This window comes from Pan troglodytes, chromosome 19 (assembly GCF_028858775.2).
Source record: "Pan troglodytes isolate AG18354 chromosome 19, NHGRI_mPanTro3-v2.0_pri, whole genome shotgun sequence".
Classification (NCBI taxonomy): Eukaryota; Metazoa; Chordata; class Mammalia; order Primates; family Hominidae; genus Pan; species Pan troglodytes.
Window position 1 is genome coordinate 26,352,319 of NC_072417.2, and position 27,387 is coordinate 26,379,705.

Here is a 27,387-nt window from a genome sequence, read left to right on the forward strand (position 1 = left end):
TAGGTGCTTAAAGAGAATCCCTTGATCTGGGAGGAGAGACTCAGCTCTAATCCCAGTCTTTCCCGCTGCTGTGGTGGTGCTTCCACCAGTCCCAGCCTGTGTGTTTAGCTCTGGGGCTGGTGTTATGCAACATGTTCCATGCTAAGACATGCAGGGGGCATTCTGGGGAGACACACACACACACACACACACACACACACACACACACACGGTTTATTCTGAAACCTTATTTCTGCTCCTCCACCCACATGGGCTCCTCCACCCCTCTCTGCAGTCAACCAGCCCTACCCTGCCTCTTTGCTGAGGTCAGGAGAAATAGGAAGGAGTCAGGCCAGGCTTGGGGCTGGGACGTATGTGTGTGTGCATGTGTGGAGGTGGGAGGTGGGCAGAAGGGGGAAGAAATGAAACCCTGGCAGCTGCAGCAGTCCAGGATTGTGAGCCCATTCCTTCCCCAGCTGTGGCCTGGCTACAGCTCTATGTGACAGGGTGACAAGCAGGTGGATGGGGCAGGGGTAAGGCAGGGATAAAGATAGGGAGGTAAGCTGGAGGATGGGGAGTTGAGGAAATAGGCAAAGGGCGGTGGCCCTGGTTATGGGATGGCCACTAGTTCAGGGATGTCCGTATCTCCCTGGCCCTGCTTTTGGATGGCGCAACTTCAGAAGGGAGAATGTTCAGCTACCATTCTTTTCTCTGGTGGGGAAAGTGGTCAAGGTTGCTGCTAAGGTACCTTCATCCAGCCCATCCTGTGTGCTAGCTTTGGGGCTGTAGAGCTTTGTTAATGGGGGACCCTTTTCTAAACCACCACTCCTCCAAAACCCACCCACACACGCTGCTTCTGCTTATCCTTCTATGAGCTCTTTGAAGGTTGGGATCATTTTTATTTTCTGTGTCACCAGGTTTTATTTTCTGTGTTCACCAGTGCCTAACATACAGTTGACAATGAATACTCAAGTGTTGAATGAAGGAATGTTTGTAGGGCCCTTGGCACACCATACAGCCACGAGCAGCATTCATGTCATCAACCACAGAAAGGAAGTGCCCTTGTCTTCTTAAGCTGCCTGTGAGAAGTCCTTTTTATTTTTTTGAGACAGAGTCTCACTCTGTCACCCAGGCTGGAGTGCAATGGCATGATCTCAGCTCACTGCAACCTCTGCCTCCCGGGTTCACGCCATTCTCCTGCCTCAGCCTCCCGAGTAGCTGGCATTACAGGTGCCCGCTGCCATGCCCGGCTAATTTCTGTATTTTTAGTAGAGATGGGGTTTCACCATGTCGGCCAGGCTGGTCTCGAACTCCTGACCTCAAGTGATCTGCCCACCTTGGCCTCCCAAATTGCTGGGATTACAGGCATGAGCCACCATGCCCGGCCGAGAAGTTCTTTCTGATCTCTACCCCAGGCTCTCCTATCGCAGAGGGGTGTGCTGCCCGGTTTATTTTTTTCTTTTTTTTTTTTTTTGTTTGAGATGGAGTCTCGCTCTGTCATGCCCAGGCTGGAGTGCAGTGACATGGTCTCGGCTCACTGCAACCTCCGCCTCCCGGGTTCAAGCAATTCTCCTGCCTCAGTCTCCCAGGCAGCTGGGATTATAGTTGCCCGCCACCACGCTCGGCTAACTTTTTGTATTTTTTGTAGAGATGGGGCTTCACCATATTGGCCAGGCTGGTGTTGAACTCCCGACCTCAGGTGATCCACCCGCCTTTGCCTCCCAAAATGCTGAGATTACAGGAGTGAGCCACTGCGCCTGGCCTGCCCCGTTTCTTTCATGCCAGGGCTGGATTTCCTTCAGATCTGCTGCTTGATGTTTCCAAGCCCACCAAAGCCTCCTGACACCAATACTGTATTTTTGTGCCAATTAATTGTTCTGTCTCTCCTCCAAGTGTTTGTGCCTTTTCTCTGCCCGTTCCCCATTGCCTTGACATTTTATGTCTATGCTCCTCTTCCATGAGGGGAACAGCTGGTTTGGTGGTCCTTCAAATGAGAGGAAGGAGGTTCTAGCTTGGGGTGTGCCACTTTGTAGTTTTGTGACTTCTCTGAACTTCGGTTTCTTCATCTTTACAACGAGGGTCGTTTTCTCATCCTAACTATTTTTCAGAGCTGTCACAATAATTAAAAAAAAAATACCGTTAATTTAAATTCTAACCTTTGGCAGTTTCTGAGTGCTTTCACAAACCTGACCTCATTTAATCCCCACATACTCCAGTGAGGTAGATATGGCTAATGTATCCAGTTTACAGAAGAGGAGAAACAGGGTGAAGTAACTTGCCTAAAATCATACTAAGTGGGAGAAGACGAACCCTGGCCTTCTAATTCTAAATCCCAGGAGTACTCCATCTTTCGGGAAAAAAATCCCACCCCAGCACAAAGCCTATGAAATGCTATACAAATATGTGATTACTACTTTGGGGCAAGGATGAATAAGCCCAAAGAAGCATCATGCCTGACGCAGAGTTGGCTGGCCGGTGAAGGCGTCTGTCCCTTCCCTTGGTATCCCTATGACTTACCTGTTGGACAGGTAGGGGGAAGGGGAGAGTAATGAGTCTCACCTGCTCAGAGCAAGGGTGGGGCAAGACACACCCCATCCCTTCCATTGGTTTTTTCCTTAGTCTTACTGACAGAGCCTTGTCCAATCAGGAGGAAGTAACTTTCTATCTGCCAATAGATGCAATGTTAGGATGAGACCTCAAGTTAGAGTCCATCCCTAGAGCCGACTGGCAGTCCCCGGGGCCAATGGCAAGCGGATAAACAGAGGCGGCCGTGGAAGAGGAGTGGAGGCGAGGCTCCGCCCCTCCATGAGACAGTCAGGCGAGATAGCCAGTGAGCTCGCACCAGAGGGTGGGCGTCTCCCCCGGGGGCGGAGCTTCGAGGTGGCGAGGGGCGTGGCTTGGCTGTCAGGTCTCTTCGCCTTTTGTTCGGTTACTGAGTTGCTGCCTTGGCCAGAGTCCGGAGCAGCCGCCGCCCGACCGCGCCGAGCTCAGTTCGCTGTCCGCGCCGGCTCCCACCCCGGCCCGACCCCGACCCGGCCCGGTCAGGCCCCATACTCAGGTGCGGGCTATCGGGGGCAGGTATCGTTGGGGACAGAAGGGGTGGCGAGCGGCCGCGGGGCCGGTCCCAGCCGTCCCTGGGCAGGTGAGGGCCGGTGCCATCGAGCGCCACCCTGCACCGGCGGCAGGGGGCGCGCTGGGGTCCTGGGCGCGGCGACTTGGGGGTCGCGCGGTTCGGGCCAAGCGCGCCTCGGAGCTCCGCGAACCAGAGATCTGAGCAAGGCGGGGAGGGATCCGGACAGGTGCCTCCGGGGTCGCGCCTCCCCCGGGGCCCGCGCAGCTCGCCCGACGCCGCGTCCCTGACTCTCGCCCTGAGCTGGCGGGGGAGACTTTGCTCTGCTTTGACTGCGTCCCAGGGCTCACGCTGCAGTCAGGAATTTACCGTTTGGGAAACTTGCTGCCGCTGGTCTCTTTGGGGCCACCCTCACCCCACCCCACGCGTCATCCTCGCTTTCCCTCCCTCCCTACTCCCCCAGGCCTGGGTGGGGCCCTATTGTTTGCGCCCAGCTTGCCCAACTGTGGGGGCCGAGCGCACATTTTCCCAGCGACTCTGGCCCCACCTGCCGAGCAGGTGAGCGCACGGAGTCCAGAGGCCCTGCCCTCCAGCTCCCAGAGCCTCGTCGATACTACCTGCGGCGCCTCCCTCCACGCCGGTGGGAGCCCGGCTCTGGCTTCTTCAGCGGAGGTGGGATGGAGTGACAGTGGGGGGTGCAGGGCTCGGCTCAGTGTCCAGCTGGTGTCTGGCACCCGTGGCTCGCCCTGGGGTCTGGGGGGTGGGGTCTGTGCACGGATGAAGAATTCAGGGTCACCTGGCCCAGTTTCCAGTAGCTGTGGCTGCCAGAGTGTTGGTAGGGGAACAGGACCCGTCTTCTCTAACCTCTTATTGTTGGAAAAAATCACCCAAAACAAACTTTGCAGGAGGAAGTATTCACAGCAGCTTTATCTGGGGGTTTTCCCGTCTCCTTGCCCAAAACTTCCTTTAGGCTTAGGGGGTCCTTCCTGGTGCAAAACCCCTTCCCCCAGCCGGCCCCTGGCTGAACCTGGGCCGGTGCCTGCGCTCCGACCCTGTCTTCCCTGCCCCCACATTCATCCTGTTCGCTGGGCCCTAGGGGCCTGAGGTAGGGGCCGAGTTGGGGGGTGGAAAGTGCTGAGAGGGGAAGCAGCTTCTTCCTTCTCTTCCTGCCTCCTGGGACCACCACACCCCCTCAGACAAGGCCTGCGTAAGTGGTTGTCTCTCAAGCTCTGCCCCCTCCCCAGGAATGGGGGTGGGGCGGGGCTGGGCCAAACTGAGGAAGGTGGGGGGAGTGGTTGTTCTTGTCTTTTTTTTTCCCTCTACCCCATCCCCCACATTACTTAGCTGGCTGGTTATTGAGGCAGAAGCGCATGAGGCTGTGGGACTTGCCTTCCATTTGATTTCTGAATTATGAAGGTGCATGCTTTCTGGAGGCCTGCACAGACCTTTCCCACCCGCTTTCCTGAAAGAATTTGACAGGGAAAGTGAGACCGCAGGAAGGCTTTTTGGGGGAAGGTTTCTTCAATGCTAGACTCTCTCAGGCAGAGCTGCATCGGGCCCCCTGCCTTCCCTGCTCCCAATTTCCTGAGACCGCCCCCCCCACCCAGAATTGGGGATCTTGATCAGGGTTTCTACCCCGGTTTAAAAAAAAAATCTGAAGTGTGGTCTTTTTGCAGCCCAGCCTCGTTGGGGAACAGAGAGAGAATACAACAGTTGGGTTCTCTCTCAGTCCTGGGGGTGGGAGAAAGATTGTGGGGGGCGGGGATCGAGAGTGCTTGGAGGGGAAGAGTCTACCACCTCTTTCTTTGTTGTAGATGGGGGAGTGAGGCTGGGGGCCCAGACTCAGCCCCTTTATCCTGGGTGGGGATCACGCTCAGCCCTGTGCTAGGGGGAAGTCAGTGTGGGAACTCAGATCCTTTTCTGCCGGGGGATGGGATTCTGCACCTCTGGGGAGCAACAGGAGCAGGGAATTTGGGCAAAAATAACCTGCTTTCCCTCTTCTCTGTGCCAAGGTGGAGGAGGGGAGGGCATTGTAATTATGTTGGCTAAATGATTAGTTTAGCTAATCTGGTTTGTGGCTGTGATGAAAAGATAATACTGAGGAAGTACTGCTAGGAGGTGCTTGGTGAAAACTGGCCACTGACTGGACTGGGGGACGCGGGGGAGGAGGAGAAGGTAGGACCCAGTTAGTCATTTCTTGCTAGCTCAAGCCCCAGCTTGGGTGACTTGAGCCCTCCCACCCCCACTCCACCCCTCCCTTGCACCCTGGCTCCACCCCATTCCCTCTGGAGCCTCTGTTTGGGCTGCCAGGGCCGAGGCTTTGAGAATGCAGTGCATAGGAACGAAAAAGGTCGGGCTAGGGCTGCCAACCTTTTTCCCATCCTGGAGCCACCTTAGAGTGAGATGGGTCAATTGACTAGTCTACAGAAGGACTGTTTATTTGGAGAGATGGGACAGTGGGGCAGTTCTGAGCACAGGGCTTTGGGCTTGAACTGAGCTGGGTTTGAGACCCAGCTCTGTCTCTCATTACCTGAGCCTCAGTGACCTCTTTGGCAAAATGGGAATACTAATACCTATCTACCCAGTAAGTACTTGACAAACGGTAACTCAAGATCAAGGTAAGACTTTACAGAAACCAAGCACTTTCTTTTTTTTTTTTTTTTTTTTGAGATGGAGTCTCGCTCTGTCACCCAGGCTCACTGCAACCTCCGCCTCCTGGGTTCAAGTGATTCTCCTGCCTCAGCCTCCTGAGTAGCCAGGATTACAGGCGTGTGCCACCACCCCCGGCTGATTTTTGTATTTTTAGTAGAGACAGGGTTTCACCATGTTGCTCAGGCTGGTCTTGATCTCCTGACCTCGTGATTCGCCCGCCCCGGCCTCCCAAAGTGCTGGGATTACAGGCGTGAGCCACCTCACCTGGCCCAAACCAAGCACTTTCATTAACTATTTTTACTTAATCCTTATGGCTGGCCAGGCTGGATGGCTCAGACCTGCAATCCCAGCACGTTAGGAGGCCCAGAAGGGTGGACTGCTTGATTGAGCCCAGGAGTTCCAGACCAGCCTGGGCAACATGGAGAAACCCTGTCTCTACAAAAAAATAGAAAAATTAGCCGGGCGTGGTGGTGCATGCCTGTGGTCCCAGCTACTGGGACTGTTGAGGTGGGAGGATTACCTGAGCCCAGGGAGGTCAAGGCTTCAGTGAGCTGTGTCACTGTATTCCAGCCTGGGCAACAGAGTGAGTCCCTGACTCAAAAAAAAAAAAAAAAGCGCGTATCATTATTCGCTTTCTACAGAGGAGGAAATTGAAACTCAAGGAACTTAAGTAGTTTCCCCAAGGTTGTACAGCGAGACCCAAGCAGCACCAAGACTGATGTTTGGGTCCTCTGATTCCAAGCCCAGAACCCATCCTGCTGTATTGCCCCATGCAGCTCTGGAAAGGATTTTTTTTTTTTTTTTTGAGATGGAGTCACGCTCTGCCACCCAGGCTGGAGTGCAGTGGCGCGATCTCAGCTCACTGTAACCTCTACCTCCTGGGTTCAAGTGATTCTCCTGTCTCAGCCTCCCGAGTAGCTGGGATTACAGGCATGCACCACCACACTAGGCTAATTTTTGTATTTTTAGTAGAGATGGGGTTTCACCATGTTGGTCAGGATGGTCTCGAACTCCTGACCTTCAGGAGATCCGCCCGCCTCCGCCTCCCAAAGTGCTGGGATTACAGGTGTGAGTGGAAAGGATTTTTCTGCACCCCCTTTTGAGAGCCTCTGCCTGACTGGGGAGAAGAGAATTCAGAAGGGCCCACGAAGGCATGTGTGAGTGGTGAATGTAGGGCAGGTTTTGTAGGTGGGGGTGATACCTGTCCTGGCCACCAGCCCACTTAAATCTCCCCAGTGGCTTGATTTTTAGTTTCCGGTGGAAGCGGCTTCTCCCCAAGGCCAGGGCTGTGGTGAGTGTTGGGGGGAGGTTGAGAGGGAAAGAGGAGGCAGGGGTCAAAGCTGTGCTGCCTCCTAGCTTGGGTTAGGTAGAACCATGGCTGTTCTGGGCTTGTTCATGTGTAGGAAGTGGGAGTTGCCTGCCTTGCTGGGGGCTGGGGCTATGCCAAGATAAAGGGGTGCTGCCCTGTGGGGAGTGGTGAGAAACAAGAGTCTGATTTAGGCCTGGGCTAATGTCCTGCTGGAGTGGACGAGGCAGTGCTGCCAGGCTGCTCTTGATGGGGAACTGGCTGTCCTCTGCTCTGAAGCCCAAGAGACCTGAGATAGGCAGCTGCTGGGAGGGCTTTTCTGGTGATGGAGGTGGGGGTCATGTGTGCTGCCTGTCAGCCAGAGCCTTGGCCCTCTAGGGAGGAGCTGGTGTCAGATTGTTCTCCAGACCTGCCTGGTTCTGGTGTCTCTGCCAACTGGACATCTGACACCAGAATGGGCCTGGATTTGGGGTCTGGGAAATGGGTTCTCTTTATGTGATGGTGCAGCCGGAGTACTGAACCTGTCACTGCCGCGCTTCTGGATTCCCTGAGGGCAGGCGGGGACCCCAGGCAAGGGGATTATCGATCGTGGAGAAGGCTAATGGGACTTGAGACAGAGAAGAAAACAGAATGAACCCCATCCCACTGACTACTACAAAGAGAGCATGAGGTTGCAGTTTTTCCATCTCCCCCGAGGACTTGAGAGCTGCAGGCCCGATGCACTTACTGAAGGGACGCAGTCTAGACAGGAGGAGGGGCTTTCTGCCTGCTAAAGATGAAATCTTGAGTTGAGAAATAAGAGGGAGAGGTGGAGACTCAGCATTGACTCTTCTCTGATGAGGGCCATCCTGTCCGGCAGGGAGGCCAGACAGGAATTGCTGCCCTTTGGGGAGACTCCTCATTTGTATCTTTTGGGAGAGGAGCAACCTGGCAGTGAGAGGGAAAGGCATCTGTGAGCTGGTCCTGTGACCCCTGTGAAGAGGAAAAGCAAGCAGTGTGGCTGGGCAGGTCACCAGGGCTTGTGTTCCTGCAAGTGACGCTGAGCGGCCTCTCCTGGGACATGGTTGAGTCTGGGGACATGGAATACCTCATTGTGAAGCGACTTCCTCTGCCAGGCCTGAAGGGAAAGCTCATGGACCACTCCCCTTTGCTCAGCCTCCTGGCATCTTGGCCTTTGGGGCCAACAGGGCAGGAAGCTCAGCTTTCTTTTTCTCTTTCTTTCTTTTTTCTTTTTTTGAGATGGAGTCTCTCACTCTGTCACCCAGACTGGAGTGTAGTGGCACAATCTTGGCTCACTGCAACCTCCACCTCCCGGGTTCAGGTGATTCTCCTGTCTCAGCCTCCCGCGTAGCTGGGACTACAAGCGCCTGCCAGTACGCCCAGCTAATTTTTTTTTTTTTTTGAGACGGAGTCTCACTCACTCTGTCGCCCAGGCTGGAGTGCAGTGGCACGATCTCCGCTCACTGCAAGCTCCGCCCCCCGGGTTCACACCATTCTCCTGCCTTAGCCTCCTGAGTGGCTGGGACTACAGGCGCCCGCCACCACGCCCGGCTAATTTTTTTGTGTTTTTAGTAGAGACGGGGTTTCACTGTGTTTGCCAGGATGGTCTCGATCTCCTGACCTCATGATCCACCCGCCTCGGCCTCCCAAAGTGCTGGGATTACAGGCGTGAGCCACCGTGCCCGGCCTAATTTTTGTATTTTTAGTAGAGACGGGGTAACACCATATTGGTCAGGCTGGTCTTGAACTGCTGACCTCAGGTGATCCACTCACCTTGGCCTCCCGACATGCTGGGATTATAAGCGTGAGCCACCGCTTTTGGCACTCAGCTTTCTTTCCTCCTCCCTTCTCCTCTTCTCTTTTCTTTCTTTTTTTTTTTGGTTTGTTTTTTGAGATGGAGTCCTGCTCTGTCGCCCAGGCTGGAGTGCAGTAGTGCAGTCTCGGCTCACTGCAACCTCTGCCTCCTGGGTTCAAGCAATTCTCCTGCCTCATCCTCCTAAGTAGCTGGGACTACAGGCATGCGCCACCATGCCCAGCTAATTTTTGTATTTTTAGTAGAGATGGGGGTGTCACTATGTTGGCCAGGCTGGTCTTGAATTCCTGACCTCAAGTGATCCACCCACCTCAGCCTCCCAAAGTGCTGGGATTACAGGCGTGAGCCACTGTGCCCGGCCTTCTTTCCTTTTTTTGAGGTAGGGACTCGCTCTGTCCCTTAGGCTAGAGTGCAGTGGCATGATCACAGCTCACTGCATCCTTGAATTCCTGGGCTCAAGCAATCCTCCCGCCCAGCCTCCCAAGTAGCTGGGTCCACAGGTGTGCACCACCATGCCCAGCTAATTTTTAAAGTTTTGTGTAGAGACAGGGTCTTGCTATGTTGCCCAGGCTGGTCTTGGACTCCTGAGCTCAAGCATTTGTCCCATCTCAGCCTCCCAAAGTGCTGGGATTATGGGCATGAGCCACCATGCCCAGCTGAAGCTCAGCTTTCTGTGTCTTTCCCTACTATGGAGACAGTAGCAGGGACCAGAGCAGAGTTGGGACAGGGGCTTGGCAATCAATAAGCTGCTTATTTAGGGGAGACTCCTCCTCTTCCTTGATTGAGAAGGTAATATCTGGTTGGGGCAGTGGCTTACACCTGTAATCCCAACCGCTCTGAAGGTTGAGGCAGGAGGATTGCTTGAGGCCGGGACTTTGAGACCAGCCTGCCAGCCTGTGCAACATAGCAAGACCCCATCTCTTAAAAAAAAAAAAAAAAATTAGCCAAGCATGGTGGCATGTGCACGTGGTCCTAGCTACTCGGGAGGCTGAGGCGGAAGGATTGCTTGAGCCCAGGAGTTCAAGGCTGCAGTGAGCCATGATTGTGCCACTATACTCCAGCTTGGGCAACAGAGCGAGACCTTGTCTCAAAAAAGAGAAAGAAAATAAAAAAAGTAATATCTGATCATTGTAAAAAAAAACTGGGGGCCAGCCGCGGTGGCTCACGCCTGTAATCCCAGCACTTTGGGAGGCCGAGGCGGGCGGATCACGAGGTCAGGAGATCGAGACCATCCTGGCTAACATGGTGAAACCCCGTCTCTACTAAAAAATACAAAAAATTAGCTGGGCGTTGTGGCAGGCACCTGTAGTTCCAGCTACTGTGGAGGCTGAGGCAGGAGAATGGCGTGAACCTGGGAGGCAGAGCTTGCAGTGAGCCAAGATTGTGCCACTGCACTCCAGCCTGGGCGACATCTGTCTCAAAAAAAAAAAAAAAAAAAAAAATTGGGAAGTTTAGAAAAGTTTAAGAGAAAAGAAAAAAAATCGCCCATAATCCTAAAAAGCAACTTTCATTAAGGTCTCTTCCTCTTTTTTTTTTTTTTTGAGACGGAGTTTTGCTCTTGTTGCCCAGGCTGGAGTACAGTGGCACAATCTCAGCTCACTGCAACCTCTGCCTTCTGGTTTCAAACGACTCTCCTGCCTCAGCCTCCTGAGTAGCTGGGATTACAGGCACCTGCCACCATGCCTGGCTAGTTTTTTGTATTTTTAGTAGAGACGGGGTTTCACCGTGTTGGCCAGGCTGGTTTCAAACTCCAGACCTTGTGATCCACCCGCCTCGGCCTCCCAAAGTCCTGGGATTACAGGCATGAGCCACCACGCCCAGCCAAGTCTCTTCCTCTTTTCTTAGCATCCTTTTTTTCTTTTTTTTTGAGACGGAGTCTCGCTCTGTCACCTAGGCTGGAGTGCAGTGGCAGGATCTCGGCTCACTGCAAGCTCCGCCTCCTGGGTTCATGCCATTCTCCTGCCTCAGCCTCCCGAGTAGCTGGGACTACAGGCACCCGCTAACACGCCCGGCTAATTTTTTATATTTTAGTAGAGATGGGGTTTCACCGTATTAGCCAGTATGGTCTCGATCTCCTGACCTCGTGATCCGCCCGCCTCGGCCTCCCAAAGTGCTGGGATTACAGGCATGAGCCACCGTGCTCGGCAACATCCTTTTGTTCTTTAGCCTTGATCTTGATGAGCTCATCCCCTGTATATAGTAACATTTTTTTTTTTTTGAGATGGGGTCTCACTCTGTTGCCCAGGCTGGAGTGCAGATCTCAGCTCACTGCAACCTCCTCTTCCTGGGCTCAAGCGATCCTCCTACCTCAGCCTCCCAAGTAGCTGGGACTACAGGCACATGCCACCACACCCGGCTAATTTTTGCATTTTTTTGTAGAGACAGGGTTTCACCATGTTGCCCAGACTGGTCTGGAACTCCTGAGCTCAAGGGGATTCACCTGCCTTGGCCTCCTAAAGTGCTGGGATTACAGGGGTGAGCCACTGCACCCTGCCTACAGTAACAGATTTTAGCCAAAACTTTATTCCAATCCTGGTTTTCCAGCATGTGTTGTACAATAAACAGATGGATCTTCCCAGGAGAGGGTTATATGTAGGGATCCTTGCAGAATCACACCCCAGGGAGTGGGCCTCAGTCAGCTGGGATCGGAACTGCTGTTATTGAGAAGTGGGCCGCCCCTATACCCCAGGCTGCCCAAGCCCCACTGGTGGTGGTTGGAGGCAGTGGAATGGGAGTACTTGTGTATTTTGCGTCACCAACACACGTCAACCTTTTGTTGTTGTTTCCTGGTGTGGGGTGAAGTGTTTTTCCATTCCCAGGAGTCCCGGTTTGGGGTCATCTGCCAGTTTGGGAATCTGCCCACGGGGGTCACCAGCAGGGAACGGAGCTCCAGCTGGAGCCCTCTCCAGGGGAGCATAGAGGTCCCTGGGTCGAGCCACTTGGCTGTGGCAAATTCCCTCTCCTACAAATCCCCTTCATTTTCCCACCCGGGTTTGTTTGCTTTGGGAAGGAGCCCAGAAGGAGGAAAATAAACAGCAGCTGGGTCGGCAGGCCTGAGCCTCCCCCAGGCCCCAGCTCATCCTCAGGCCACAGCCTGGGCTGCCCTCCAGACTGGAAGTGAGGGTTTTCCTCCGGAAGCCTAAGACCAGCTTGTCTGACAGCTCCTGCTTCAGTTCTGCCCTCTTGGAATGGACCAGCTTGCTGATGGAGACCACAGTGTCTGCCAGAGAACCTGTAGTCTGCAGGAGGTTCCGTCCTGGAGCTGCCAGCCAGAGGGGAGAGGCCTCCTTGGGCAGCCCCAGCCTGAGAGGGAAACAGGCCCTCAAGGGAAGCCATCATGTCCATCTCTCTGGACTTTCTAGAGTCTGTGTCTGTGCTTGGAACTGCTGGCCAGACCTCAGCAGGAGCCAGGGACAGAGTGGGGAAGGTGGGGGCTGGAGATCCTGCTGAGCCCAGCTTCCCCCTGGGACTGCTATGTGGGGAATGTTCACGCCTGGCTGTGCAGCTGCCCCTGGCTGCAGGAAGCAGCATGGACTGGGCATGGGGCAGCCAGTGTCTCCACCTGGCGTGAGCGAAGTTCCACTCCCCTTCTCCTCAGCCATGTTCCCTTGACCTCCCCAGGGCCTGGGAGGCAGCTCCCTACCTAGTCCCCATCTCAGGGGTCAGAGAAAGCAGCCAGGGCTCCCCCAGACAGACTGCCAGCCACCTTGCCCGACAGGTCTCTGTGCCAGCTCTTGTCTTTTTAAATTTTTATTATTTTTCTTTTTTTTTGAGACAGAGTCTCGCACTGTATCCCTGGCTGGAATGCAATTGGTGCGATCTCGGCTCACTGCAACCTCCGCCTCCCGGGTTCAAGTGATTCGCCTGCCTCAGCCTCCCGAGTAGCTGGGATTACAGGTGCCCACCACCAAGCCTGGCTAATTTTTTGTATTTTTAGTAGAGATGGGGTTTCACTATGTTGGCCAGGCTGGTCTCAAACTCCTGACCTTGTGATCCACCCACCTTGGCCTCCCAATATGCTGGGATTACAGGCGTGAGCCACCGCGCCTGGCCCCCTCACCTTTTTGTTTTGAGACACGGTCTCGCTCTGTTGCCTAGGCTGGAGTGGCATGATCCTGGCTCACTGCAGCCTCAATCACCTGGGCTCAAGTGATGCTTCAGCTTCCAGAGTAGCTGGGACTGCAGGTGCATGCCACCATGCCCGGCTAATTTATTTTTATTTTTTGTAGAGACAGGGTCTTACTATGTTGCCCAGGCTGGTTTCGAACTCCTGGGCTCAAACGACCCTCCCACCTCCGCCTTCCAAAATGCTGGGATTATAGGCACGAGCCACTGCGCCAGCTGGCTTCCGCCTCCTCTGCCATCTCTTTGTTCTTCTAGCATGAGAATGCATGCCTTTCCTGTGGACAGAGGGCTTCCAGAGTCACAGTGACAAAAGAAGTCACTTGATCATCTCCATTTTACAGATGAGAAAATGAGGCTTAAGGAAATTGAGCCCCTCTCCTCACTCAGAATCCTGTGCTCACCCTGTCGCTGTCTGAGCCTGGGGACCTGTGTCTGCACAGGGTGCTGGCCTCTAGCCTAAGGAACCTCTGGGGGACCCAGCCCTGCCCTGCTCCGCCCTGCTCCTCTGTTCCCAAATGCAATGCTTCTGAGTCTGCTTCCAGCACGGCCTCTGGGGTAACCCACTCCTGTCCTTATTTCCAGGTGTCTTGGCACTTGGTGCCCTGCAACCCAGCCTAGATGTGCCCATTGCTGATTGTCCTCGGCAGGTGCCGGCTGGGGAAGGAGCCTGGTGTAGCTCTGGTGGGGCTATTTTTAATGTCAGGGCTGGGCCACACTGCCAGGTCAGTCTTGGATTTAGGGTGCCCGGTGCCAGCCCTCTGGGTTGGCTGCGCAGAGGAGGAGGCAGGAAAGAAGGGTAGGGGTGCACCCAGTCTAGCCTTATTACTTGCTCACACTTACCTGGTGTGGGCCCCATGGGGAAGGGTCCTCTGCACCCCCTCTCCAGGGCCCGTCTTCCTTCTTCCTGTCCTTGGGCTGTCCCTACAGTCTCTGATCTGGCTTCTTCCTCCCGTGCTGCTAACAATAGAGCACGCTCTAAACAAAGGCCCCCCATTCAACTCAGAAACTCGCCCTGTCTCTGTCCCTGCCCGTCTCTGGCTGGGATGAGTGGGCAGGGCCTGCGTCTGTCTCTCTCGCTTCCACCCTGGCTCTGTCCAGGGGCATTGCAGGAGGTCTGACTCCAGGTCCAGGGTGGAGAGGGACAAGACTGAACTGGGTGTGGCCCCCTCCACCCTGGGAACTGTAAAACCAGCACTTTTGTTTCTTGTGAGAGAAGTTCCCTTGTTCTCCTGGGCAGTAGGTAAGGAGAAGGGTGGGGCTGGTTGACAGTCCTGCCTGAGGTCTGACTTCCAGCCTTCCTGTTGCAGGAATAGCTCCCGTGACCCCTTCCTCAGGAGGAGTTCTGGAGTGTGTCCTCTCTCTGAACTGGTTCCCAACTCTGACGTTGCCCACCCCCAGCCTTCTTCTGTCTGTTGTGGGAATCCTGTTTTTTTATTTCTAGAATCTTAGACATCAACATTCCTTTGAGGTCCAGGGACACAAGGACACCCAGCAAGTTTGTGGCAGAGCTGGGACTAGAACCTGGGACTCTTTTTTTTTTTTTGAGACAGGGTCTTGCTCTGTTGTCAGCCAGGCTGGAGTGCAGTGGCGCGGTCTCGGCTCACTGCAACATGCACCTCCCTGGTTCAAGCAATTCTCCCGCCCCAGCCTCCCGAGTAGCTGGGATTACAGGTGCACACCACCATGCCTGGCTAATTTTTGTACTTTTTTAGTAGAGACAGGATTTCACCATGTTGACCAGGATGGTCTTGAACTCCTGACCTCGTGATCTGCCCGCCTTGGCCTCCCAAAGTGCTGGGATTACAGGTGTGAGCCACCGCGCCCGAACCTGGGACACTTGATTTGCAGCCGGGTGCTCTGCTTCCATCTGCAAGCACCTTGGTCCCCTCCTCCCCTTGGCAAGAGGGCTCAGCTCCACCCAGGCTTGTCTAGTGGACTGGATGCTGTTCCTACCACAAGTGCTGCCATTTTCTCAGTGTGCAGGCACAGCTTCTTCACCTAGAAATTGGGAATAAAGCCAGGCACAGTGGCCCAAGCCTATAATCCCAGCACTTTGGGAGGCCGAGGTGGGCGGATCATCTGAGGTCAGGAGTTCAAGACCAGCCTGGCCAACATGGGGAAACCCGGTCTTTACTAAAAATACAAAAATTAGCCAGGCGTGGTGGTGCACACCTGTAGTCCCAGCTACTTGAGAGGTTGAGGCAGGAGAATCGCTGGAACCCAGGAGGTGGAGGTTGCAGTGAGCCAAGATCATGCCACTGCACTCCAACTTGGGCGACAGAGAGAGATTCTGTCTCAAAAGAAAGAAAGAAAGAAAGAAAGAAAGAAAGAAAGAAAGAAAGAAAGAAAGAAAGAAAGAAAGAAAGAAATTGGAAATTATAAAACATCTGCCAGGGTTGCTTTGAGGGAAGAATGAGATTCACATAATAATAAAGGCCACTGTGCGTCCACCCCCCCACCCCCCCATGGCATCCTGTGGCTTCTGTCTCTCCCTGGGTAGCTGTCTAGCCCTCAGCAGTCTCCTGGCGGTTGACCTGGGCTGGTGGGGGTGGTGAGGGGCCTGCTGAGGAAGTTCCTCAGCTTGACTGTGGTGGTCCCTTTAGATGTGAGGCCGGCAAGGGGTGACCCTTGTTTGGAGTGAGGCCCGCTTCCCTCTCCCTTAGCTGAGAAGCCCCAGGGTTAGGCACTGTCTATGCAGGAGGGCCCTCTGGCTGGGATGCAGTGTGTTTGTTGACCAGAGCTGCAGATGTCCAGCAGTGTCCAGATGTCGTTCAGCCTTGAGCCCAGCAGAGCGGCATTCAGTGGGTTATTGCTACTGTGTTTACTTGTACACTTGCACCTTCCTTCTCTCCTGGGGGCAGCTTCTCTTCCAAACTCTCCTCTGCTCTCTCTTGGGACTTGCCCTTGGGGCAGGGAAATGGTTGGGGAAGGCGGCACAGCAGGAGGAGCTCAGGATTTTAGTAGGGTTTTCCCATGTCTGCCTTCTCCGAGCACCCCGCCCCCCGCCCCCCACCATTGCCCCTGTTTCCTGCCAGTGGCCATTCCCCTCTGTTGCTGGGGAAGGGGTGTGGGGAAGGGGTGCGTGTGGAAAGGGGGCTGATCGGGGGGGCTCCTCCTGAAATAGCTACACTTTCTCGAATGCCTGGGAAGCAGCTGTGCACATCTGGCGGCCCGAGCCTGTCGTCTGGGGTCTGCCGTCTGAGGTTGCGGGACTGCTTCTGTTTAATCAGCCTGAAACTCTGAGTCACTAGGGATTGCGGGAGGAGAGGAAGGAGGCAGCTGGGAGCTGGCCTGGCCCCTGCCTCTGCCTGTTCCGGGTGTGCTCACGGCTGCCTGCCATAAAAGGCTGGGAGACCTGCAGGACCATTCGTCATCCTCCTGGAGGGCCAGGGCGGCACTGGGGCAGTCACAGGGAAGACTTATCCTTGGTGATCTTTGTTCCTGGGGTGGGGCCAGGTTGCCCCAGCCACCCCACCCTCACCTGGTCCCCATCACAGTGAGACAACCCGGGTGCTGCCTGGCTTCATGGGTGGACCAGCCTGAGTTCTGCTTACTCACTGAGGCTGCGCCGGGATGTGCAAAGACTACAGACCTTGGTGCCCTCACACCTGGTCCCAGTCCCAGCTCTGCCATTTCTAACCTCAGTTTCTGCATCTGTACGCGGGGGACCAGTGCATGGGCTTTGAAACCCGCCCATGAGCATGACGGTGTCTGTGAAAGGTCTGGCTCGTAGTAGGCCCTCATGGGATCACGGCGTCCATTCTCCCCGCAGCCTCTGACCTCTGCAGGTCAGTTCCCAGGACAGTGGAGCCAAACACAGACCAAGTGGGAAGTTCACCTCCCTGGTACAAAGTACGGCCCTGCTACTCATTAACCTTCAGGTGCGCCTAAACCTCTGCAGAGAGAGAGAGGGGTTCCTGACGGCAGTGACCACCCACAGGCCTGCCCCACCCCAGATCCCTAGCCTGGGCTCGAGGAGACCAGGAGGTGAGGAAGCACTTCTGGAGGAGAGGCAGTGCTGATGATAATGGCCGTGGCCTCTGAGCACCTGCTATGCACCAGGTCCTTGCAACCACCTCTGAGGGAGGTGGCGTGACCCCGCTTTACAGATGAGGACACTGAGGTTCTGTGGGGAGAGGAACTGCCCCAGTAGTGAGTAGCTGAGATTTGAATTGCTCTGTGGGACTCAAAGAGGCGTCTAGGGACTGGGAGGGCTGGGAGAGAGGGGGCCTTAGGGTCTGGACCTCAGGGCCATGTGTGATCCTGCCCAACCTGTAGGAAAGCCAGATCCTGGAGTCTCTGAGGGAGCCTGGGGTGCTCCAGAGAAACCTGTCAGACCGCTTCCCTGCCCCACCCAGTTTCCTGCCCAATGGCTTGGGTGCCTCCTCCCTGCAGCCTTTCCCAGGGAGCCCCAGTAGTTGAGGGTGGGCCCAGGGGACCTCAGAAGCTGCTAGAAGCCCTGAGTGCCTTCTCTTGCCCCTGGGAGAGTTGGGTCAGGGCAGCAAGGTGCGTGAGCAGGGGCTTCTGGCGGCAGCTGGCCCTTTACTGTCCTACCCCCTGGGGCTCATCCCCCTGAGAGGTCAGAGATGCAAGCCCAGGACATACACACAGCTGCACCCCTGGGGCTCACTGCTCCCAGGGTATCTCATCATGGGCAGCCCCTCCCTGGGCCTGGTGCCCTTCTGGGCACTCCCCCCATCCCCAGCCTGCATCCTCATTGAAATCCCTGGGGCCATGGTGATGATGTGGGAAGACAGGCAGGGCTTGGTGATGGGCTGAAGCTGGGGGCTGGGCCAGGTGACTTCCTGCTTCCTGACTTCCTCCTTTGTGCCCCCAGTAGCCACGATGGAGGTGATGAACCTGATGGAGCAGCCTATCAAGGTGACTGAGTGGCAGCAGACATACACCTACGACTCGGGTATCCACTCGGGCGCCAACACCTGCGTGCCCTCTGTCAGCAGCAAGGCCATCATGGAGGAGGATGAGGCCTGCGGGCGCCAGTACACGCTCAAGAAAACCACCACTTACACCCAGGGGGTGCCCCCCAGCCAAGGTCAGAACCCCTGGGGACTATTGCATGGGGCAGAAAACCTGCCTGGGTCCTGGAGAGAGGTCAGAGTGAAAGGAGGCAGATTGTAGGGGGTCTCTGGTCTGAGGGAGGAGGCACAGCTCATGCTAACTAGGGGCCCACCCAGTCTGAAGGAGGAGGTGCAGCTACTTCAGGGTGCTGCATCTGGGAGGGTCACAGAATCCTCTTCTGTGAACCATCAGTAGGGAGGGAAGGCATAGTCCCTGCCCTTAGGGTGCCTCCAGTCTGAAGGAAAAGCCATAGTCCTTGCCTTCTGTGAACCTAAGAATCTGATGAAGACATTGGGTACGGTGGCTCATGCCTGTAATCCCAGCACTTTGGGAGGCTGAGGTGGGCAGATCACCAGAGGTCAGGAGTTTGAGACCAGCCTGGCCAACATGGTGAAACCCCGTCTCTACTAAAAATACAAAAATTAGCCGGGCGTGGTGGCGCATGCACCTGTAGTCCCAGCTACTTGGGAGGCTGAGGCAGGAGAATTGCTTGAACCCAGGAGGCAGAGGTTGGAGTGAGCTGAGATTGCGCCACTGCACTCCAGCCTGGGCAACAGAGTGAGACTCCGTCTCAAAAAATAGTAAAAAAAAGAGTCTGATGAGGAGGTATCACTATGGCTCTCAGGGAGCCCATGGATGGCAGGGAGGACACAGCCCTTTGGCTGCAGGAGCCTCACGTTTGTGGGAGAGCCAGGGCCGTAGCCCCCAGGAACCCCCAGGGATTCCCCTTTGGGTAGAGGGGTGTAGGTGTCAAGCCTGAGGGCCCCTCGTTGGGGTTGGAGGGAGACCAGGCCTCTGCTGCTGACCTGCAGATAGGCCAAGGCTGTGGGATGAGTGACTGACTCAGCTCTGGGGCTTAGTCCGGGATGGGGATGCCCCGCCAGCCCAAGCCTCCCCTGCCCCTCTGGGAGAGAGGAGTAGCCAGGCCCTAGAACTGTTGGCCACAGGTGCCTCCAGGGCCCTGAACATGCCAGGGGGTGGGCTGTGGGTGCTGGGAGTAGTGTGAGTGGACTGTGGCTGGTGGGGCTCTATGGAGCTCAGCCCTCGCATGCCAGTCTCCTCCCTGACAGCTGGTAGGGGTAGCAGGGGGCCTTTTGGCTGGCAGGGCCAGGCACTGTGTTGGTAGCAAAAAGTACAGCATCCAGGTGGGAAAGCCATGCAGCTGTCTCCTCCTTCCCGACTAATTAGAGGGTGGAACCTCTGCGTCCCTCTCCCTGGGGGCATCAGGACAGTTGCCAGGGTGTGGCTGCTTGGGCACCTACCTGTGGGACTCCCAGACCCACCCAGGGGATGGAAGCTAGAGAGGAACCTGACGTCTCAGCTGAGGACCCAGCTCCTGCTCTCTGAACCCACAGCCCTGACTTTCCCTCTGATCTGCTGTGAGATGTGATGTTGGTGGTTCTCTGGGCCTCTGTTTGCCTGCCTGTATAGTGGGAGGATTGCTACCGTTGGGGATGATGAGGGTGTAATTAGACTCCTGAGATTTCAGGGTTGAAAACAGACCTGATGGGTAAGGGAGGAGAATAGAGTAGGGGTTTGGGCCCCTGAGTCAGGCTGCCTTATAACCCCTCTGTGCCCAGTTTTCCCATCTGTAAAGTGGAGCCAGTGATAGTACTTACCTTGCAGGGTCGTTGTCAGGTTATGTGAGAAAATATAAGCAGGGCATTGAATTCACTGCCAGGCACATAATAAGTGTGCAAAAAAAAAAAAAAAAAAAAAAAATTCCCGTGATGGACAGAACATGTGGGGCCTATTTACAGAGATTACTGAGGTGATGGTGACTTCCCCAAGGTCCCTGGTGAGAGGTAGAATGGCCAGTCATGTGCTGGGGGTTTGGGCAGGGCAAGAGGTAGCCCAGAGGACCCAGGTGGGGCTGTCTGCGGCCTGCCCTGCTCCCCAGTGTCTGCCCAGCCCACTGCCTGCACTCAGTCCCTGTCCCCATGGCCCCCAGGTGACCTGGAGTACCAGATGTCCACAACAGCCAGGGCCAAACGGGTGCGGGAGGCCATGTGCCCTGGTGTGTCAGGCGAGGACAGCTCGCTCCTGCTGGCCACCCAGGTGGAGGGGCAGGCCACCAACCTGCAGCGACTGGCCGAGCCGTCCCAGCTGCTCAAGTCGGCCATTGTGCATCTCATCAACTACCAGGACGATGCCGAGCTGGCCACTCGCGCCCTGCCCGAGCTCACCAAACTGCTCAACGACGAGGACCCGGTCTGTGAGGGTCCCTGCTAGGGTGGGGGCTGGGCAGGGAGGGGAGAGAGCAGATGTCCTCAGGGGAGGGACATTGTAAGGGTGGAGGGAGGTTATGACCCAGACTCTCCCGTGTGTGATGAGTCTGACTGGGGCCCTCCTCAGCTCTGTGGAAGGGTATCCCGGCCTCTCCTTAGTGCTCACGTCCCCGCCCCTGCCTTTGCCCTCCAGGTGGTGGTGACCAAGGCGGCCATGATTGTGAACCAGCTGTCGAAGAAGGAGGCGTCGCGGCGGGCCCTGATGGGCTCGCCCCAGCTGGTGGCCGCTGTCGTGCGTACCATGCAGAATACCAGCGACCTGGACACAGCCCGCTGCACCACCAGCATCCTGCACAACCTCTCCCACCACCGGGAGGGGCTGCTCGCCATCTTCAAGTCAGGTGGCATCCCTGCTCTGGTCCGCATGCTCAGGTACCCAACCCTGCTCACTGCATGAGCCCAGGACCCCCTCTCACTTGGGCCTCTCCCCTCCCTTCCCTGAGCTTCCATAAATATCCAGTGAGCACCTACTATGTGCCAGGCAGAAGCACATCCCATCCGGGTGCTCGGTGGCTCACAGCCCAGCAGGGAACACAGGCATGTAAACAGCAGGTTAATGATCAGGATACGACACAGGCTATGGCAGAAGAGCATTGAGATTGCTCAAAGGTGGAATCGCTTAATGGCAGGGGACTGACAGATGAGTGGAGTTTGGCTAGTGTAGAGGAAGGGAAGAGTGTCCCAGGCAGAGGGAACAGCAAATGCAAAGTCCCTTGCAAACTTTCTGTTTCCTGGCCCCCTACAAAATGTGGATTGGCCTCATTTCTTTTTTTTTTTTTGAGATGAGGCCTTGCTCTGTCACCCAAGCTGGAGTGCAGTGGCGTGATCTCAGCTCACTGCAGCCTCCACCTCCTGGGTTCGAATGATTCTCCTGCCTCAGTCTCCTGAGTAGCTGGGATTACAAGCATCTGCCACCATACCTAGCTATTTTTTTTTTTTTGTTTTGAGATGGAGTTTTCCTCCTGTTGCCCAGGCTGGAGTGCAATGGCACAGTCTCGGCTTACTGCAACCTCTGCCTCCCGGGTTCAAGAGATTCTCCTGCCTCAGCCTCCCAAGTAGCAGGGATTACAGGCACCCACGACCATGCCTGGCTAATTTTTGTATTTTTAGTAAAAATGGGGTTTCACCATGTTGGCCAGGCTAGTCTTGAACTCCTGACCTCAGGTGATCTGCCCCCCTTGGCCTCCCAAAGTGCTGGGATTATAGGCGTCTGCCACCATGCCCAGCTCAATTTTGTATTTTTAGTAGAGACGGGGTTTCACCACGTTGGCCAGGCTGGTTTCGAACTCCTAACCTCAGGGTGATTCACCTGCCTCAGCCTCCCCAAGTGCTGAGTTTACAGACGTGAGCCACTGCTCCTGGCCTTATTTCTCATCCCCATGCCAGGCTGGAAGCTCCCTGAAGGGGAGACACTGATTTCACTCCCCTCTAAACTCCTTGCAAGCCCTCTCTAATATGTGGCCTTCCACATGGTGGTTACCTAGTAGGGATCAGTGTCTAGGGGACCTACTGTGCGCTCAGCACAGGGCTGGGGGCTCAGAAGCAGGAGGAGTCATTGTCCCAGTTGGGAGAAGAGAGGTGCTGTTTGCTTCATGCTTAAGAGCAGGGCAGGCTCAAGGAGTGATGAGATTTTAGCAAAGGGATATTTCCAGAGGGGCGTCAGTAGGGGGGAGGCTTCCTGGGGGAGGTGGGAACCCATGCCAGGCTCACATGTATGCCAGGCCTCTGGGACCTCAGCGTACTAACCCCTGCCCACCCCCCCAGCTCCCCTGTGGAGTCGGTCCTGTTCTATGCCATCACCACGCTGCACAACCTGCTCCTGTACCAGGAGGGCGCCAAGATGGCCGTGCGCCTGGCCGACGGGCTGCAAAAGATGGTCCCCCTGCTCAACAAGAACAACCCCAAGTTCCTGGCCATCACCACCGACTGCCTGCAGCTCCTGGCCTACGGCAACCAGGAGAGCAAGGTGGGCCCTCCCCAACCCTCCCGAGGCCTGAAGCCCACCCTTGCGCCACCTTCTATCCTGCACAGCCTTGGGCCGCTGCCCCCTTACTCCTTTTAGATGAGATATAGGTGCGGATATACATGCTTCATCATGTGACTGAATTGCCCAGAATTATTATTTTGAGGATAAGGAAAAAAAAAATCACTCATCCTCATATAGCCACTATTGTCATTTCAATGTGCTTCCTTAAGAGCTGTTCTGTGGGCAGATTACAGATGTGTACACATCCTTGTCATCATAACAATCTGCAATATTGCATCTGTTTTCTGCCTGATTTTTTTTTTTTTTTTTTGAGACAGGGTCTCACTCTGTCACACAGGCTAGAGTGCAGTGGTGTAATCAGGGCTCACTGCAGCCTTGACTTCCTAGGCTCAGATGATCCTCCTACCTCAGCCTCCAGAGTAGCTGGGACTTCAGGCGTGTGCCACCACGCCCGACTAATTTTTTTTTTCCTTTTCTTTTCTTTCTTTTTTTTTTTTTTTTTTTGAGATGGAGTCTCACTTTGTCGCCCAGGCAGGAGCGCAATGGCATGATCTCAGCTCACTGCAACCTTCGCCTCCCGGGTTCAAGCGATTCTCCTGCTTCAGCCTCCCAAGTAGCTAGGATTACAGGTGCCCGCCACCATGCCCAGCTAATTTTTATATTTTTAGTAGAGACAAGGTTTCACCACATTGGCCAGGCTGGTCTCGAACTCCTGACCTTAGGTGATCCATCTGCCTCGGCCTCATAAAATGCTGGGATTACAGGCATGAGACACCGTGCCCCACCCCCAACTAATTTTTTATAGAGATGGGATTTCTCCATGTTGCCCAGGCTGGTCTCAAACTCCTGGGCTCAAGTGATCTGCCTGCCTTGGCCTCCCAAAGTGTCAGGATTACAGGTGTGAGCCACTGTGCCTGGCCTGTATGATGTTTAAAAAAAATTTTTTTTTGCTATATTGTCCTCAAAACCACCCTCTAATAATGACAGATTGCCTTTCCTTTCCCCTTTCCCCCTCCCCTTTCCTTTTTCCTTTTCCTTTTCCTTTTCCTTTCCCTCTCTTCCTCTCTTTCTTCCTTCCTTCCCATTCCTTCCTTTTCTTTCTTTTTTGAGACAGGGTCTTACTGTGTTACCCAGGCTAGAGTGCAGTGGCATGATCCTAGCTCACTGCATCCTCAAACTCCTGAGCTCAAGCATTCCTCCCATCTTAGTCTTCCTGATAGCTAGGACTATGGGAACATACTACTGAGCTAGTTAGCACCCGGGCTAAGTTTTAAATTTTTTGTGGGGATGGTGTCTTGCTCTGTTGCCCAGGCTACCCTCAAGGAATCCTCCTGCCTCAGCCTCCGAAATGCTGGGATTAAAGTCATGGGCCACCATACCCAGCCTACAGATAGCATTTCATTAAGTGGAGACCTCAGGCTTTATTCTGAGGGAGGGTATTTAGATTGCTCCTATTCCACCTTTATAAACAATGCTGTAATGAATGTCTAGCCTTTGTCAAAGAGCGGAAAAAATTCTCATCAATTTTTAACACTTCTAGGCTTTTCCCCAAATGGCCAGATTGATTTCCAGAAGGATTGGACTAATTTCCAGTGCCATAACTGGTAATGGGTGTGCATATAGTTTTGTCATGTCCTTGTCAGCACTGGGTATTATCCCTTTTTCAAAATTTTGGCTTACATAACAGTCATGAAACTATTGGGGTGGGCTGGGTGTGGTGGTTCACGCCTGTAATCCCAGCACCTTGGGAGGCAGAGGCGGGTGAATTGCCTGAGGTCAGGAGTTTGAAACCAGCCTGGCCAACATAGTGAAACCCTGTCTCTACCAAAAACTACAGAAATTAGCCGGGCGTGATGGCACACGCCTGTAATCCCAGCTACTTGGGAGGCTGAGGCATGAGAATTGCTTGAACCCGGGAGGCGGAGGTTGTAGTGACCTGAGATCGTGCCACTGCACTCCAGCCTGGGTGACAGAGCGAGACTCTATCTCAAAAAAAAAAAACAAAAAAACTTATTAGGGTGTTTGGCTGGGTGTGGTGGCTCACATCTGTAATCCCAGCACTTTGGGAGGCTGAGGTGTGAGGATCACTTGAGGCCAGGAGTTCTAGACCAGCCTGGGCAGCATAGTGAGACCCCCATCTTTATAAAAAGAAAAAAATACATTAAAAGAAAAAAACGAACTATTCGTGCTTTAGCTGAAGCTCAGTAATGACAGTTCTGTCTCCTGCCCCGCGCTTCCTTGTTCCTGTCATATTCCCCGTCCATCTCACACTCATTCCCTCTTTACCCATAGCTGATCATCCTGGCCAATGGTGGGCCCCAGGCCCTCGTGCAGATCATGCGTAACTACAGTTATGAAAAGCTGCTCTGGACCACCAGTCGTGTGCTCAAGGTGCTATCCGTGTGTCCCAGCAATAAGCCTGCCATTGTGGAGGCTGGTGAGTATGATGGCCTTGAGGGCGGCTGGGGTGGGAGCTCTGCCCAGCTGCCAGGCTCAGTCAGCCATGCTCCCCGTGGCTGATGGCACCCCTATCCCTGCCCCAGGTGGGATGCAGGCCCTGGGCAAGCACCTGACCAGCAACAGCCCCCGCCTGGTGCAGAACTGCCTGTGGACCCTGCGCAACCTCTCAGATGTGGCCACCAAGCAGGTGAGGGAGGTATCTGGGCCTGGGGTTGACCTCTTCACTGCCCCATCCAGCCTCCTGTCTGGGCATCTGACCTGAGGTACCGTGGGAGGACTGGGGGCTCTAAATCTCTCTTCCTTGTGACTGAGGCTGGAAATGCCTTGAAGACCCTCATCTCTTTTTTTTTTTTTTTTTTTTTTCTGACGGAGTCTCGCTCTGTCACCTAGGCTGGAGTGCAGTGGTGCAATCTCGGTTCACTGCAAGCTCCGCCTCCTGGGCTCAAGTGATTCTCCTGCCTCAGCCTCCCGAGTAGTTGGGACTACAGGCACCTGCCATCATGTCTGGCTAATTTTTGTATTTTTATTAGAGACAGGGTTTCACCATGTTGGGCAGGCTGGTCTAGAACTCCTGACCTCAGGTGATCCACCCGCCTTGGCCTCCCAAAGTGCTGGGATTACAGGCGTGAGCCACCACATCCAGCAAAAGAACAGTTTTGACCTGGGCCCTGGGCTGGAGCAATAGTGTACCAAGAGACAGGCCCCCATGACTAAAAATACAATTTAAGGAAAAATGCAGCTCCAGGGCAAGTGCCCTGTGCCTCCTTCCAACAACCATTCCCCAGGCCTCCCCTAGCAATATGCTGTTTATCAAGTGCCCACCCTGTGCTGGCCCTCTGCGTGGCATTTGTGGACAGTAGCTCATTCAACCTGGGGTTAGAGTGTGGGACCCTGTGGGTTAGATGAAGACACTGAGGCTCGGGGAGCTAATGGCCATGGTCACAGGTAGTAAATGGCAGAACTGGGATTTGAACCCAGGACTGTCCGTCCCCAAAGCTGGGGTTTTTCTGTTCCACCACAAGGCCCACGTGTCTCCCTGGGAGAAGTGAGATAGACGTCTGAGGTAGTGATTTTACTGGAAATCGATTTGGCTCAGGGCCCCAGGGTGGTGGGGCAGCAGTGAAGGCCCAGAAAGGTGACAAGCGAGTAGACATGGCTCAGCTGGGCCACTGAATCATGCGGCCCCCTCAACAATTGCCTCCTGGTCTTGAGGCCTCCCTTGGCCACCGCACTTTGGCCTGAGGAGGGTTCTGCCTGGGTCTGAGGGCCCCAGGGAAAGGCTGATGAGTTGGAGGGAAGAGATGTGGGGCTTAGAGCCAAGCCTGGGTTCAGATCCAGCCACTAGCTGTGTGTCTGTGGGCAAGTTCCCCAACCTCTCTGAGCCTCATTGCCTCACTTGCACCACAGGATAGTAACGCCCTCTCACAGGGTGTGGCGGGTCATAGGGATGAAAGTTCCCGGGCACACACAGGCAGGGCTGACCCCTTTAGGTCATCCCACTCCCCTCGGACATATTCGAGAAGGCTCCCTGGAGTTGGCTGCTCCCTGACTCCCCCATCCCTTCCTTGCCCTCCAGGAGGGCCTGGAGAGTGTGCTGAAGATTCTGGTGAACCAGCTGAGTGTGGATGACGTCAACGTCCTCACCTGTGCCACGGGCACACTCTCCAACCTGACATGCAACAACAGCAAGAACAAGACGCTGGTGACACAGAACAGCGGTGTGGAGGCTCTCATCCATGCCATCCTGCGTGCTGGTGACAAGGACGACATCACGGAGCCTGCCGTCTGCGCTCTGCGCCACCTCACTAGCCGCCACCCTGAGGCCGAGATGGCCCAGAACTCTGTGCGTCTCAACTATGGCATCCCAGCCATCGTGAAGCTGCTCAACCAGCCCAACCAGTGGCCACTGGTCAAGGTACTGCTGTTAGGCGAGGGGAAGGAGCTCCCTGCAGCAGGCTTAGGTGCTGTATTGGTATAGGCAAAGCCGCTGTAGCAAAGAAGCCCTAAATACAGTGGCTCGAATAAGACAGAAGTTTATTTCTCTCTCGTGTAATAGTTTAGACCTTAGCAATGGCTCTGCTCTAAAATTCCAGAATTGGGATTTCTATCTTGTAGCTCTACCAGCCCCTAGGGCAGAGCTCAGAGTTCAAAATGCACATGAGTACCCTGGGTGGTTTCATTAAATTGCAGGTTCCAGGGCCAGGCACGGTGGCTCATGCCTGTAATCCCAACACTTTGGGAGGCAAAGGTAGGAGGATTGCTTGAGGGCAGGAATTTGAGACCAGCCTGGACAACATAGCAAGACCTGTCTCGACAACAATAACAACAACAGAAATTAGCCAGGTGTGGTGGTGCACGCCTGTAGTCCCAGCTACTGGGGAGGGGAGGCTCAGGTCGGAGGATCACTTGAGCACAGGAGTTGGAGGTTACAGTGAGCTATGATTGCATCAGTGCACTCCAGCCTGGGTGACAGAGCAAGAACCCGTGTCTTAAAAGAAAAGAAAAACAGGAGGCTGGGTGCAGTGGCTCACATCTGTAGTTCCAGCACTTTGGGAGGTGCAGGCAGAGGCGGAAGCGGAAGGATCACTTGAGGCCAGGAGTTTGAGACCATCGTGGGTAACATAGTGA

At 54.8% G+C, this 27,387-nt stretch overlaps 1 protein-coding gene across 8 annotated transcripts in view; it reads left to right on the forward strand.

Moving 5' to 3' along the window:
• The first annotated feature begins 2,929 nt into the window (after positions 1-2,929).
• JUP (junction plakoglobin) overlaps positions 2,930-27,387 on the forward strand; it is a 32,118-nt gene continuing 7,660 nt past the window's right edge. Inside the window, exons 1-8 of one of the 8 annotated variants that reach the window (XM_016931821.3) lie at positions 2,930-3,037; positions 17,783-17,998; positions 19,976-20,235; positions 20,446-20,684; positions 22,077-22,278; positions 24,592-24,736; positions 24,843-24,946; positions 26,336-26,674. In XM_016931821.3, coding sequence (XP_016787310.3) covers positions 17,791-17,998; positions 19,976-20,235; positions 20,446-20,684; positions 22,077-22,278; positions 24,592-24,736; positions 24,843-24,946; positions 26,336-26,674 — 1,497 coding nt within the window. In that variant the 5' untranslated portion in view covers positions 2,930-3,037; positions 17,783-17,790. Of the gene's footprint in view, positions 3,122-3,533; positions 3,722-16,065; positions 17,098-17,782; positions 17,999-19,975; positions 20,236-20,445; positions 20,685-22,076; positions 22,279-24,591; positions 24,737-24,842; positions 24,947-26,335; positions 26,675-27,387 lie in introns of those variants that run through there. The other 7 variants (XM_016931822.4, XM_016931826.2, XM_016931820.3 and 4 more) reach the window with 7 other exon arrangements.